Source organism: Ostrea edulis, chromosome 1 (assembly GCF_947568905.1).
Source record: "Ostrea edulis chromosome 1, xbOstEdul1.1, whole genome shotgun sequence".
Classification (NCBI taxonomy): Eukaryota; Metazoa; Mollusca; class Bivalvia; order Ostreida; family Ostreidae; genus Ostrea; species Ostrea edulis.
In genome coordinates, this window is record NC_079164.1 from 23,693,932 (window position 1) to 23,708,745 (window position 14,814).

At 35.4% G+C, this 14,814-nt stretch overlaps 2 protein-coding genes across 3 annotated transcripts; one reads left to right on the forward strand and one right to left on the reverse strand.

Moving 5' to 3' along the window:
* Positions 1–505: 505 nt before the first annotated feature.
* Positions 506–2,667, reverse strand: LOC125663739 (uncharacterized). The gene is made up of 3 exons (XM_048896073.2): positions 2,551–2,667; positions 1,098–1,247; positions 506–769 (listed from the first exon to the last, which is right to left on the reverse strand). Exons 1-3 carry the CDS (start codon positions 2,615–2,617, stop codon positions 558–560), a joined length of 429 nt encoding a protein of 142 aa, XP_048752030.2. The 5' UTR covers positions 2,618–2,667; the 3' UTR covers positions 506–557.
* A 797-nt stretch (positions 2,668–3,464) lies between these two features.
* LOC125663740 (uncharacterized) lies at positions 3,465–12,445 on the forward strand. 2 transcript variants are annotated; one of them, XM_048896074.2, is made up of 5 exons: positions 3,465–3,608; positions 5,035–5,109; positions 5,457–5,713; positions 5,931–6,117; positions 7,939–8,517. In XM_048896074.2, exons 2-5 carry the CDS (start codon positions 5,040–5,042, stop codon positions 8,103–8,105), a joined length of 681 nt encoding a protein of 226 aa, XP_048752031.2. In that variant the 5' UTR covers positions 3,465–3,608; positions 5,035–5,039; the 3' UTR covers positions 8,106–8,517. The 2 variants fall into 2 exon arrangements, with proteins under 2 accessions (XP_048752031.2, XP_048752032.2); XM_048896075.2 differs by lacking the exon at positions 7,939–8,517 and adding an exon at positions 11,149–12,445 and having other exon boundaries at positions 3,467–3,608.
* Positions 12,446–14,814: the final 2,369 nt, after the last annotated feature.

Genomic DNA, 14,814 nt, shown 5'->3' on the forward strand with positions numbered 1-14,814 from the left:
CATGTATTACACTGTAGTACGGCTATGTCGAAAAGAAGGGGATAGGGAGCGGAAAATGTATATATTTATAAAAGAATTGCACAAATGGAAGAAGCAGATGAGACCATCTTCATTTTAGCATTTAAATTTATAATGAGTTTCTAGTGCTTGATTACATTAAGTTAGTCTTATTTGGTAGGCTTAGCCCATATCTTCTGTGATTATTACTTTACATTGTAATACAAGACTGGTTTGAAATTACAACCTACAAGACTGTTTTGAAATTACAACCTTTGTCAAGGCTCCATAGTCTCTGTTGATTCATGTCTGCAATCTCGTGCATAGATAGCTCTCAAAGTTTAATCATCTCTTGTCAGTCCTAAAACCTATCATCTGTGAAAATTTAAAAGAAATTCAGGTTTGTGCACTGATAAGCGCATGCATGCACATAAACACAACTGAAAATTATTGCATGAATGATGGTACACTTGCATCTTTTTGAAATCTTCAAACTCAAACAGCTTGCATTCATCAGAGAATTTTATTTGAAATGACTTGCAACAAAAAGCATAGTTATTTTATTTCAAAACACCAATTAACAGAGCAGAAAAAACGGTCCTCCATGTGTTGCTTTGGTGGCAGCTGTACACAGAGTTGCATCCCTTTGTTATACAGTGACACTGGGTGACCTCCCCTTTGAATGGAATAAACTGTGTGACACAATTTTTGGTTTTTCCATATTCCTTAATGCCTGCTATCGCTACCTCGTCATCAGAACAGGATCTCTCTACTAAGATCAAGCATAAAATCATGTCAGTCTTGTTTCGTCCTAATGACTACCTTTTTAGAGTCAAGTTGTCAACCTTTCCAGCAAGCAAAAAACGAATGTTTTCCCAAGCTCGCCGGAAGGGGCTTAGATGTGGTGATTGGAGAATGTGTATATTAATTAATCATCTGTAAGACTGTTATTGGATCTTTGTGTTCATTTAGGCCATAAATGTGGCATATATTGCATATACATTTATCAACAAATTTTTTAAAAATGTATGTTCATTGGAACGATCAAAAGATTTCTTGAGCACATTTCAAATTTGCATTTTATATTTAGTGTGACTTACATGCCTGTGTGTACTCTCCGGACCACTTTACTTTCCGACAGGTTGCTGACGCAGATGGGCAATTTACAAGGGAAAGGGATCTGTCCCAAAAAGGATCACCACATCGAGGGTCGTGTACATTACTGCAGTTGTAACACAGTATTCCTGAAACTGAGCAAAAAAATTTTTAAATATGTGTAAGGTATCTGTTTAACGATTGAAAGTATTTTGTATATCTTGAATGAATTCGCTGAACGGAAAGGGGGGGGGGCTTACCTCAGTGGGCTATCTTTTAGCAGGAAAAAAAATTGCAGTAGTTAGGGCTATATGGATCGTAATGTAGGAGTCATGTAGTGAATTTTGTTCTTTCCTACATGTGTATAACACATTTGGTGCCATAGACCAGGCAGCCCCTGGAACTGTCAGGTGAAAGTAAAAATGCCTGCCAGCGGATAAAGATCCTGGGTTGATGTCTTCAAGGTTTCAAGTCAATTGTGAAGGTCAGACAGCTGGTGGCCAGATATCTCATTTGTTAGAGCACCTGACTACAGATTCAGGAGTCACGTGTTCGAATCCCTATGGCATGCAATTTAATATTACATTTATTCCCCTTGAAAGATATCTCATAAATTTATAAGATATCTTTATAGAGAAATAATATAAATATGGCGTGCCATAAATCCCGGTCTGGTTCGTTGCATTTTCTCGCTTCCAGTTACATTTCAATAATTGAAGATATCTTCAATTATTTGAGTTATGTTAATTGGACGCTCCATACATTCAAAGATAGAAGAAGAGGGTTAGAACGGAATGAAGTTACTCTGGCTGCAATTTCTGCGTGTACATGTACATATGAAGAAGCATGTTGTAAATGTGGGCAGGGACATGCAAATTACATGCACTTCTCTACAATGATATCGGACTTGAACTACGTTGGATAAATTCGATATCCTTTAAGCCTACCACTCTGATTATGACACGATGAGCTTCCGGGGACTGTGGTTTCCCTTTGGTCCCATGCAATGATAGTATATAGGCCTAGTATAATACCCAAAATGTTCCGTGCCCTATACGACTACCACTTACAACTGTATGTAGTGAAGCTGAATATGTTCCTCTTTCATCTAATAATCTAGACTAGATCCCATGATGAAACTGAATGGTTATGGGCTGGGGAGTAACCTCCCTGTGGCTTCAAAGTCAGTCCACAAACAGTTCAGTAGCCTACAGGCCTGTACCAGTTGGGAACCCCCTCCCCCTAGCTGCAATAATGTAACCCTCTCTTTTCTTTCCCCCCCCCCCCCCCCCCCCCCCCGGCTTCTCCCGAAAACGTCGGAATAAAAATAGTCGAAGAAAGTTACGTTATTGCAACAACAACAACCCCCCCCCCCTTTCAAACTTTCCTCTCTAAGAATATATAGATTAAGCTAAGGTGATCAGTTAAGGGTTCCTACATAATATCACACTTGCAAACCTTGACTGATGCAAACAAATAGATCTAGGACTGCAAACACCAGAGGCCCTGTGATTAAGGGTGTCATTATTTCAACCAGTGATGTTGATGATGTCAAGTTATGGCACGTGGCGTCATCAGATCACGGGGAAATAACAGCGAGTAAAAGGGAGACAATTTGATCACTATAACTTAGCAAAAGTTACAATTTGGATGAACATTTAAAGAATTAGATCTATTAGCAGTCTGATTAAAACCAGATCTTCAAGGGGGAGCAAAATTGAAGGTCTGGTTTTAATCAAACTGGATCTATTAGTTGTTTATTGGCAGATCTTGAAAATGTAAGTAGTGTGATTTCATATTTGCTTTAAAATATCGAACGCATAAATAAATGTTTATTCGGTATATACATACATACAAACCTACATACATAAATACCAAGGATGATCCATGATAGCTCGAAAGCTTATTTCCAATGGGGTCCTTTGATGCACGGATGTTTGCGCTAGGGGGTCATTTATATATATAATTATATATATATATATTTATATATATATATATATATATATATATATATATATATATATATAGGCCTATGCTGACAAAAATATCCCGAACTTAAAAGTTTTATATACCAAATTGTCAATATAGATTCGGAAGAGGAGGCAGAATTATCTAGCCGAGTTAGATTTCAGGACAGCGTCCTGTGAGAGAGGTCCGAGAAATGGAACAGTCAAAATCCAAGACTCTCTCTCTCTCTCTCTCTCTCTCTCTCTCTCAGTGGACATCGATTCTATCTTTTTACAAAAATCAATACTAGTCTTGTATATCTCGATCTCGCCTGTATGCAATACGAAACATCAGGGGGATGAAACCATTCATAACATCATGACATCCCGGACAAACATTTTCAAGCCCATGGACGTACTTGTACATGGAAATAACCTTTTCACGGTCCAGTGACTCGATTCCTTATTCCCTCTCCGTGCCTCTCTCTCTCACTAATGACAGTAGTTAATTTATTCCCTTCGTGTCTCCCTCTCCACTCTTCCACAGCAAGTCAGGATTAGCGGTCACAGGTATGGTTGTTTTCTATTCTCTATTTCTTACCATTGTCAAATTTAATAATTGACCATATATACGTTAGACGATTACACATCGAAAAATCAAAAACATCGAAAAAACCAATAATTTGTGAAAGAAACCAAAATATTGACGTCCTTCCGCGACGATTTCAAGGGCAGCAAATTCTGTATCAGGCAGTATTGATGTCTTTCGTTGTTTCTTCATTGTGACGCCATGAAAGTTGCTTTAATAATATTTCGATGCTTTATGAGGTTAGACAACTTGAAAATGAAGAAATTCCCTCCTTTTTCACTGTCTGGACAGAGTAATCTTGTGATATAATGTTATATAATATAAAACACCTGAGGATGTACTTAAGATGTTTAAAAGTACACCGTTTCCTAAACTATTCATTTCTATGTTCCAAAGACATGATATTGTTCTTTGTCGAAACCAAGCTCACTTTTTATTGAAGGTCGACCACTTGCACATAAGATATACGTAGATATAAACTCGAAATTACAAATGTTAAAATTGTACTATAAATATCCATAGCCCCCAGGCACGCGAACTACAAGTGTCTGTCGCAAGAAAACGTACAATGGAGGTACGCTGAAGTTAGTGTGGACTCTTGTGTGTCCAATTTGTAACATTTCATTAATTCTTCCGGAAATGTTCATTTTTATGACGTCAGCGGTACATTGAAATTGTTAATTCAATGTTACTGTGAAGAGTGCCCCATTTGTTAAATTTTACCAAATCGTTAGGAAATGTACATATTCTATTTATTTATTTTTTTTTCATTTCTTTTCTTTATTTCTTTTTTTATACAAAATTTATATTGACGGTTTTAAAATAACAATACTCTTTAAAACCATTTATGGTTTTAAAAAAAAGACTTTTGGATCGTGTGTTTAAGTTTAGAATTTAATTTTTTTCAGAGAAACGAAATTATCAAACCAAATTGCACTTCATTAATTACATTATTTAAAAAGAAGGTAAAAACTAAAAAGAAAAAGTAACATACTAGTATTTATTTGAATGATCACCTATACAATCGTAATTAATTAAGTTACAAGGTGCCCTTGATGCATATTCAGTGAGTGAAACAAGTGCGTTACAACGCGTCATAAATTTTGTCAGTCGACACAGTTATACCGACAGCGCTTGTCAGGGCGTCCAGAGCTTTACATAATTCATGTTTATATAAATGTTTCATTGTTTGTCAAAGACATTATTATGACCTAGAAAGGGTTAGGACAAATATAACAGTTGAATTGAGATACATATATAGTATCAATATTTCAAATCAATAATATCCTATTTCATTTTATATATACATTTATATATATGTATATAACACTTGTCCATACATTTATATATATGTCCATATTATAGTAACTGCACTAGTAAAAAAAAAATGTTCTGTTTTATTTTCAGAAGCCATGGAGATTAAATCAGCATTGGTTGCCGTTATATTCCCGCTGATTGCAGCAGCTCAGGTTACCAATACAGGTAACATTTTGAACTCTTTAGATTTACGAAAAACAATCTGATAAAAATAATTCTTATAAGATGTTTTATCATTTTAAACATATAATCTTCTGGCAACGACACGTGCACTCGATCATTGGGCCTACCATCAAGCAGCTTCCACCTGAAAAAGGTTGAAGTTGGGGTCAGTAGCCATACGTCACCCCCACCCTTATAGAACCAAGACAAAGATCGCAACTTTTTTGAAACTGCTTTCCTACTAGAAGTACATCTAGTAAATCTACATGTAATGTAAGGGGGACTGAGTGGTTGGTTACAAACTTTTGTTCGTAGAACAAACTGAATATTTTCTTCTTTTCTTTGGTCAGTTCCTTTGGATACCACACCAGGGAACGAATGTGGCAAATCAACCAAGCTCGCCAGTGGTTCTCAAATCCACCTGACCACCAACGGGAAGACAGAATCTGGCTACTGTGGTTTCCTCATCAACCGTATCGAAGATCCCAACACCAAGTGCGTGTATCCAGGAATGTGCGCGCGCATCGACGAATCTAAGATGAGCTCTTGCCAGTCCAAAGTAGCATTTACTGGAAAATACTTTGATAAAACCCCAGACAGTACACAGGTATAGAATTGTCGAACTGTAGAGGTAACAAGCATTTAACACTGACTTATGTATATACTTATCTACAGGTATATGACCTTGATGTTGGGAGAGGCCTAAAATAGGGTATGCCTGCTGCCCAAACCCTTTCACTCAGTTTTTGTGAATAAAATTATTATAAATTAGATTAATTAACACTGTGCATATATACTACATCTAGCTTTTTTATACTTTGCAGGAGCTAAGTTGTTATAGCAAACCTGTTGGTGCTAAGTTCTGCACACAGGCACCAGCCATGCGTGTCGAGGTGGTGGAAAAACCTGATTATGCAATGAAGGATGTCTACGAATATGGCTTTAACATCACCGTGTACACTGAATGCTTTTCTAGCAGAGAGAAAGTCATTGTGGAATACGTGGAAGATGGTAAGAATTCAGGGTGCATTTCATATTGTATGGGACTCGACACAAACCAGGTCTCCATCATATTCCTAAGGGAATCGCAGTCGCGAATCTTTTAAAGTAATGTGTCAATTTCACTTTTTACAAGGATTAAAAGGGCGTGTAAGTACATGATAACTGATGTTGAAATTAAAGGAACGACTATTTGAATCGGGGAGGGGACGTTTTTTGAAAATAAAAATATGTTGAAAAAACTCATCATCAGAAAGTAATAGTGTGACCTCTTTACTTACCCGATATTCGAGTTACAGAGTTTTATTATTTCAAATTATCAACAGAAAGCATCTCAGGACATTGTATAAGGGGTGTATTTTTAAATATATTTCATATATATAAGTACAAAAATCATTAATAATGCATTTTCACTCTTAAAAGGAACAATACAAAATCAACTGTCCAATAGGATGTGTATATCAGGTTTATATATATATATATTGTCATCGACACAGTGTTTATTCTTGTAATTCTGTTTTTATTTGAGTGGGGAAAATATTCGAGGAGATTATTTTCAGTATTGTGCGACTAATATACAGTGTTTTATATATATACATGTATAATCATTAATCAATGCACATAATTATCTATTAGAAATATATATATATAATCTTAACTCCATTATAAACCTCAGTATATTTAATGGTGCAAGTAATACACGTATATATCATATTTTATATTATGATAATATTATATTGTGTTGTATTGTATACATTATATATTATACGTTTTGTGTTGTCTTCATGCCCACTACTTTATTTTCTGTAAATATGTTTATGTGGTAGTCAGCGTTTTGTCCTTTTACAGATATATAAGTAAATAATACGCGAGCTATTTGGCGAAAAGTCCCATACATTGGTGATTATGTAAATTATTGTGATTAGTATCATTCATTTTAAAAATACACGCTGGAATTTCGTGTCTCCACCCTAAGGGGCGCCAAATTAACAACTGAAGATAACTTACTTTGGAGCTCGGTATGAATGATTTGATAATCTCTTAATTCAATTTTGGATATGTTAAATATTGAAGATATCTCTAGTTAGATAGTTGCTCTACTCCGCGCATTTATTGAATTAATGATACCATTGATCAATAGAGAACAATAATTCAATAATTGCGCACATTAATTGAATTGATGTGCGCTACAATACAGTCCAATTGAGCAAACATTCAACCATTGCGCGAATTAATTTGATTCGCGAATTAATTGAATTATTGTTCTCTTCAATTGAATTATAGCTCACATCAATTCAATTGTTGATATCATCAATTCATTTGAAAAGAGCAGCAATTCAATTTTAACGCCCATCAATTCTGCATAGTAATTGATGCTATCAACAATTCAACTAATGCGCGCAATAATTCAGAATTGAAGATATCATTAATGATTTGAAGAGATCTTTAATTGAATTGTTGCGCACATCAAATGAATTGATGATATCTTCAAATAATTAAAGATATACTTAATTATTTGAGTTTGTTAATTTGGTACTCCATATCACCCTAAACCCACTCGCAACTTTTCGTGTCTTTCCAGCAAGCATGGAAAACACTCTGCAAAGGCCCGAGTAGATGCGATTGTCGTGAATTTCTATATGAAAAATATCGCAGTCTTCCCTCTACAAAATAATTTAGATACATCCGACTTTATTCAGATTGAAATTCTAAATCGCACTATTCCAAAGTTTTCTCTGCTTGACAAGACCAACAAGGATCAAGGGTCACATCGAGCTAGGCTTCCGTGAAGAACGTTGACTAATTCTATGTTTTTCTTTTCTTTTCTGTTAGACTATAGGCCCCCCAACCTCGAGGAAGGATGGCACCTGAATTATGTACTGGGTGTCGTTGTGGCGGCATGCATATGTAGTGTATTTCTCGTGCTGATGTGCACAATCAAATTGTACACTCGCAATATGCCCACCTACAGAAACATTAATAGCGAGACCAAGAAATAAAATGACAAAAAATAACGTAGTTAAGTTAGAAAAAATACATATTCCAATTTCCTTCTCAACTATATCTACATTATCAATTTTAGTAACACATATATGAAATTATGAATATGGCATTATGAACTCTCTTTATAAACATGCAAGCATGCGCATTATACACTGTGTGTTGTATACTATCTATTTGTGCGCAGGATAAAGTAACATCGTATATGTCATTATATGTGTTTGTGTAATTGTGTCTCGCTTGTTCAGCTTTTGCATGCTTCAGATTTCTCTAACGTCGCACACCATCACCAAAATGAGACAATGTAACGGATATAAAGCACTGTTTCCTATATTGTTTGTTCAGTGTGTGTTTCGTGTGTCTTACGTTGAGTTTGTATGTGATTTGAAATAAAAACAATTTTTTATTTTATTCATGTCATGTGTGTATCCTGGTTGGATGAGTAATTAAAAGTATGTTTAGTTCAGATAGAGCTGCATGCAAAAAGACAAACAGAAGGAAATCAAAGAATAGCACGATCTACGCCTTTGAAACAGAGACATCGTTTGCTTTTGGATAAAACTAATCTTTTGCACAGTTCCTCGAAATAGATTTATAATTGCTGTGGAAATTCCCTGGTTGATGTTGATATGTAGATTGCATGATGATCCACCCTTTTAGCTCACCTGAGTCGCCGTTGTTGTTGTTGTTGTATTTGATATAGTCATTGTTGTAAACTTTTTACATTTTAGAACTTTTTCCAGAACCAGTAAAGAAATAGGGTGGGGTATTTTTAAAAACTTCTCAAGATTAAAGTAACCAGAAAATATAATCCTAATATAATGAATATTTAAGTTTGTTCCAATTATATGAGCCCCAGGGGTAGGTCGGGACCACAATGGATTAAAGTTTTACATAGGAACATATAAGAATTCCCCATAAGACTAGGGTTAAAAAAATCAATCCAATGTACAAGCATTCTCATGTAGTGTATATTCACGTTTATAAAAGACCCACGGGGCCAGAGTAGGATTTGTCAAATTAAACGCAAGCATCCCCACGTTGAGTAGGGCTCACCTTTGTTCACATCATGACAATGGGGCGAGGGCGGAGGTGCAACAGGGGTTCAAAATATTACACATAAGACTGTAGGAATATCCTTTGAAAATCGGAAAATAATATAAACAACAAATACAGAATTTGTCAACTTAATACATATTGAGATATCCCCACGTAGAATTTATGCATATTCAAATTTGTTTACACGATGACCCTCAGGGGATCAAGTTTAACATAGGAATGTTTTGAGAAATTCTTGAAGAATTTTTTAAACAATCATAAGGGCACATATCGTTAAATCAATATGCAAGCATCCCCATGTAGTGAATTCAAATTTGTTCACATCATGACCCCGGGGTCAGCGTGGGACCACAATAGTAAGTTTTACATAGAAATGCATATGGGGATTTGTGGAAATGCTCATAAAAACCAAAAGGATACAATGTCTCCGGTTAAGTTGATATATAAATAATTCTGCTAGAAGTGTAGATTTGGATTTATTCTGCATGACCCCGGGCCATAAAGGAATGGGGGGGGGGGGGGTCATAGAACATAGATATTTTCTTTATAAATTTTTATCCATAACAGGGATGTGAATTATCAAAATGTACAAGTTCTCCAAATTCTACAAATTTGAATTTGTTCAGACCACATTCCCAAAGAACAAAAGAGAGAGGTTTACAGTTCCACATAATGTATGGGTTTTTTATTCTCAAAAAGAAAGATACATGTCGTATGATTTATAAATTTAAAATGCAAGCGTCTTTGCTGAATGTACATTCAATTCACACCATGTTCGCTGGTCCTGAGCCGGGTACAAATAAAGGTTGGATGTTTACAAACATAAATATAGGAAGTCTTGTTTTTTTTTTGGTTTTTTTTCTTTTTCTTTTTTTTTTAAATCTTCATTTCAAACACTACAACAAAACAGTTAGTCTTCTTGATTTGAAAGTGTCATAATGTAATGTAGATTTAATTTTCTTCATTCAGTCAGAGTGGTTCATAGTGGGAATTGAATGAATTACATCCTAATAATTAGTCTGTGTACATGTCAATGATGAATGGCATAAACTGAATGATAACGCCCTGGGCAATAGTAGGCATACAGTAAACTGGATGATAACGCCCTGGGCAATAGTAGGCGTACAGTAGAGCTCTAAAGTTTTCCATGATTTTTTTAAAGAATCTTTTTAACAGCAAAAGTTTTGAGAAAATAATTATGCAAGCACCTTGAGACATATAGAGTATATATAGTAGTGATGGTACAATGGCAGAACTTGGGTTGTTGTTGAAACCTTTATTAGTGATACATGTAGTAAGATCTCCGTGTAAGCAAGGTGGCTTAGGTGAGCGTTGTGGCCCGTGGGCCTAATGTTGAAGTGCTTATAAAAGAAGGAAATTTGCATGACAAGAAGGAATTAATGTTTGAGAATTTCCAGATCATGTTGCTTTGTAGTTATAAAAGATTGAAAAGAACAACAGAATTTATGCTTTATAACGACTGAGATTAAGGTTTCTCCACCCTCTTGTGACATCATAGTTTTTTCCTGAATTTTCTTTTAATTAAATTTTATGCATGTTTTGGAGGACTATTTCATTCATTGGGTATGATAAAATTTTGGGTAAACCAATGATGCTGTAAAGGTTTATATTTTCTATAGAATAATCAATTATGTATGTTCAAAAAATGTTGTAAAGGACCATAACTCCTATGCTGATAATTATATTACAATAATTTTAGCCTATCTTCAGTATGCTGTTTAGTGAAATTCTGTTGACATATACTTAATCTGCAATATATATGTCTGACATCTTTAGAGGGCGGCAACATATACATCTCCTTTGGCTATTGATTAGATTAAACTTTATTAAGTGAAAATTAATAGTTTTTGTACTTTGAACCATTCAATTTGATAAGTCACATGAGGGTTGATCTACCTTAAATCGCTTGAACAAAGACCGCGCATGCTCACTTTGCTAACAGAATAGCTTGATTTTTTACAGATTACAAATCCCCGGATATCGAGTCCGCGTTGAAAAGGAACTACATCCTTGGTATTATCGTGGCTGCTTGTTTATGTTGCGTTTTCCTGACCATTGTTATCATCATGAAATGTTATTATAAAAACAAGCCTTACAAGGGAATCAAAGACGATAGATAGAGCGTTCTGCGATAACGACTCGGTGATTCACGTCATCTGTTTTCACATTAACAAGGTCTCTAGGTCAGTAACATCACAAACCGTATCCAGATGAATTTCAGCCCCTTAATTAATATCTATCACAGATACCCTGAATCGCCGAGCCGTATTTACGAACCATTCTTGTTACCATTAAGTTTGCTCTGTTCTCTTGTTTTACATGTAAAATGTTGAACCATTTAACAATGTGTTGGAGATTCACAACAACCCAAAAGTTTAAGGACGCTTGATACAAACAAAAACAATGGATGCGTGGGTGGATATATATGTTGGAGTTTATTTTGGGTGTAATACATGAAAGTATGAATACAAAATCCATAAAAAATATAAATACATGTAAATTTTCTTAAGATGTTTAAAAGTTGAAATATATTACCCTACCTATATATCACCCAGTTTCGGACCTTAGAGTAGATTACATTCTATATAATAAAATTGTTATTTACTTATAAAAACATAAATTTAGTGTTCATTTCCATATTTTTTTGGGGAGGGGGGGGGTCTTTGTTTGTAGGAAGTGTCGTTAATTGTCTTTTGGAATTAATAGCATAATTTCGGAGATTTTTATGAAGCCATTGTAAATGTCCTCGTTTGTATCATGAAGTTCCTACACAACGACAATTTCATTGTGAATTTAATCAATGTATATTAATTGTTCTAGATGGAATATGGTGTTGCAGTAGTTGACGTAAATGTGTTGTATACTTTGTTTGATCATCTTGTTAAAGGTTGTGAAAGCGCATGAAACGGTGACATATGTACATAATACTTCTGTACATATACCTGATATCTTGTTAAAACTTTGTTAGAGCTGAAACTGTTTATAAAACTTGGAACTTGTGTGACACAAACTTGTTCGTATGTATGGTAGTTACCAAGGATTCACCCCAAAAACATGCCAGTGTATAGCAATGAATCGGTTGATCATACTTGTGTTACATTTTTACGTTACTAAAACATATCCAGTCAACGAATCTCAGTGTTCTAGTCTGACAGTAATATAGATTTGTTGTCGAGTTTTACTAGATCTATATATGAAATTTTCTTAGGTTTTTTGAAATGTTTTTTGTCATGCAATAAACAAGAATTTTTTACCATCATATGTGTACAATTTTCTGGAGGCGATAATGTGGACGTGCAATGCAAGAGGAACGTATAGTTAGGACTATTGTCGGACAGAGATCCACGGTTAATGCATTTCTAGAGAGAGACGAGATCGATCATTGATGTCCGGAAATGGTCAACAACTGACCTCATCAGTTTCTCGAAGTGACCACGCAGTCCCAGTTTACAGTATGAAATCATAAAGGTTTTCTCGAGTCATTGTGGGCTCATGACAACTAGGCTGAAGCTAGCAGCCATTATAAGGACATTCATGAAAGTACACAGAGAATATTCAAGATTAGCAAATAATCTATCAAAATTAACGATATTTAATCAATTAATAAACAGATTGTTTAATGTGATTGGTGAAACTTATTGAACAATTTAGCTCGCATGAAGAGTTTAACTGGGACACAAAACATAGAGAGTAACAATAACTTAATCTGTTAAGAGTCCGTGGAGGTGGGAATCCCTGGGACTTTCATATCCCACCCTGAGTTTGAGAATGTAGGGGTACCAACTGGAGGTACCTGGGGTTGGGGTCACTTGATTATTGAATATGGGGTGATCAAATGGAAGAAAACTGATCAAGAGACAATGTAGACTAACCCTTATAACCAGAAAACGGGATCACATCGGCATTTGAGGATAATATAGCTCACCTGAAAGTTCCCAATTTTACATCACATAGGGTCATAACGGGGTTAATATCTACAAATTCTCTGAAGAGTCCACTACACGAGTGACACGGGGGAACGAGCTGTGATGAAACAATTCTACTGGTAAAGTGTAAATACAGATGCAAAATCAAGAGTAGAAATACAAAGATGTGTTTGTGAAACACTGATGCCCCCGTTTGGCAGCAAAGTAATTCTGGGACGAGCAGGGTAGGCATGTACGTAGCTGCCAGCCTCCGAATCCTCAAAAATCTGGAAGGACATTGTTAGAAGAGTGGCAGAACATTTCCCTCAAAGGACCATTTGGAGTGTCAGCCTACCCGCCATTATCAACACTTATGGTGTGTATACCCGGTATTCTACCACAGTTATTGCAAAGATCAAAGGAATGCCGCAGTCATTATCTAGCGATATACCTACACACGCAATAACTGATTATGAGAAAATGTATAACATCTCGTTTGCACTTCGTGATTTACTAATCTAAATGTACGATAAAGTCGAAAACTGATAATTCAATTTTATAATCATAAAAGTTTATCAATATATGTTGTAAAACAAATTTATAATGACTGAAGAATCAATGGACCGCATTCCGAAATCGATAATGTTAACAAACATGGCGATGCACAGACACATTAACCCTCTTCTACGATGTGGTGAAGTTTTCTGTATTCAAAGTAGTTGATATAATTCATCAACATCAACTAAATACTTGAAACATCTCAATTCTTTCCATCAACAAAAATATAAAGACAAGGGTCCATCATGACGTCACAAAATGACCTAATAAGTAGCTGTATAGGTAAGCGATCGGCTCTATATTTCTGGACCGTAGTAGAATAGAAATAAAGTTCTAGCTGTCGTGGATGATGCAGGATAACCTCCTCGGCTTCCAAATAATGTTTGAACTATAAAAACCTGGCTTTTATACATGTGAATTTAAACACCCACACCCCCCTAATATAGTACACGTAGATTAGGGCAACATTGAAAATTTTCACCCAGAGAAAACCATACCCAACCGAAGCGCAAAAAAATAATCACATATATATGCGACAATCATTACTGCCGCTCAATTTTGGAGAAGTTTGTCATATTTTGATAGTACATTTTCAAATTCATATTACACACTATTGGCAGAATTCAGAGGGCATATCACTAGATATTGTACCGTTTGTAGGATTGATTGTAAATTGTTAGGAGTCATCAGTTAGATAACTGGTGAATTGTTTAATATGGCATAAATCAGCCGAACTGGTTTACATTTTACACTTAAAAAGGTTCACCCAAGTAGTTAACATCCAAGGTATTTAATGCACGGGAACCAGTGAATTTGGTTGACAATAACATCTGCTGACTTCCAAATGGATTGAATTCCATATAAGTCTATTCAGTTATTAATGGTCTCCAGACTTTCACGTATTGTTCCATCAGTAATAACCTTGACATGAAACCTTTTGGATAGTACTTAAATTGAAATATACACGTAGTACATGACCTACTAAATCATAACACATGAGAATAGAAAAATGCATAGGTTGAGAACTTCACGTATTGACAAGCACTTCTTCCATCCTGGGGAAGAGATACAAGTCTGAAACTACTCAAGTGCTACCTATTCTTGCCTCAACTTTTGCAGAACTGGAGCTCATGACACTTTGTCAATTTTTCATGAAGCAAGAGCT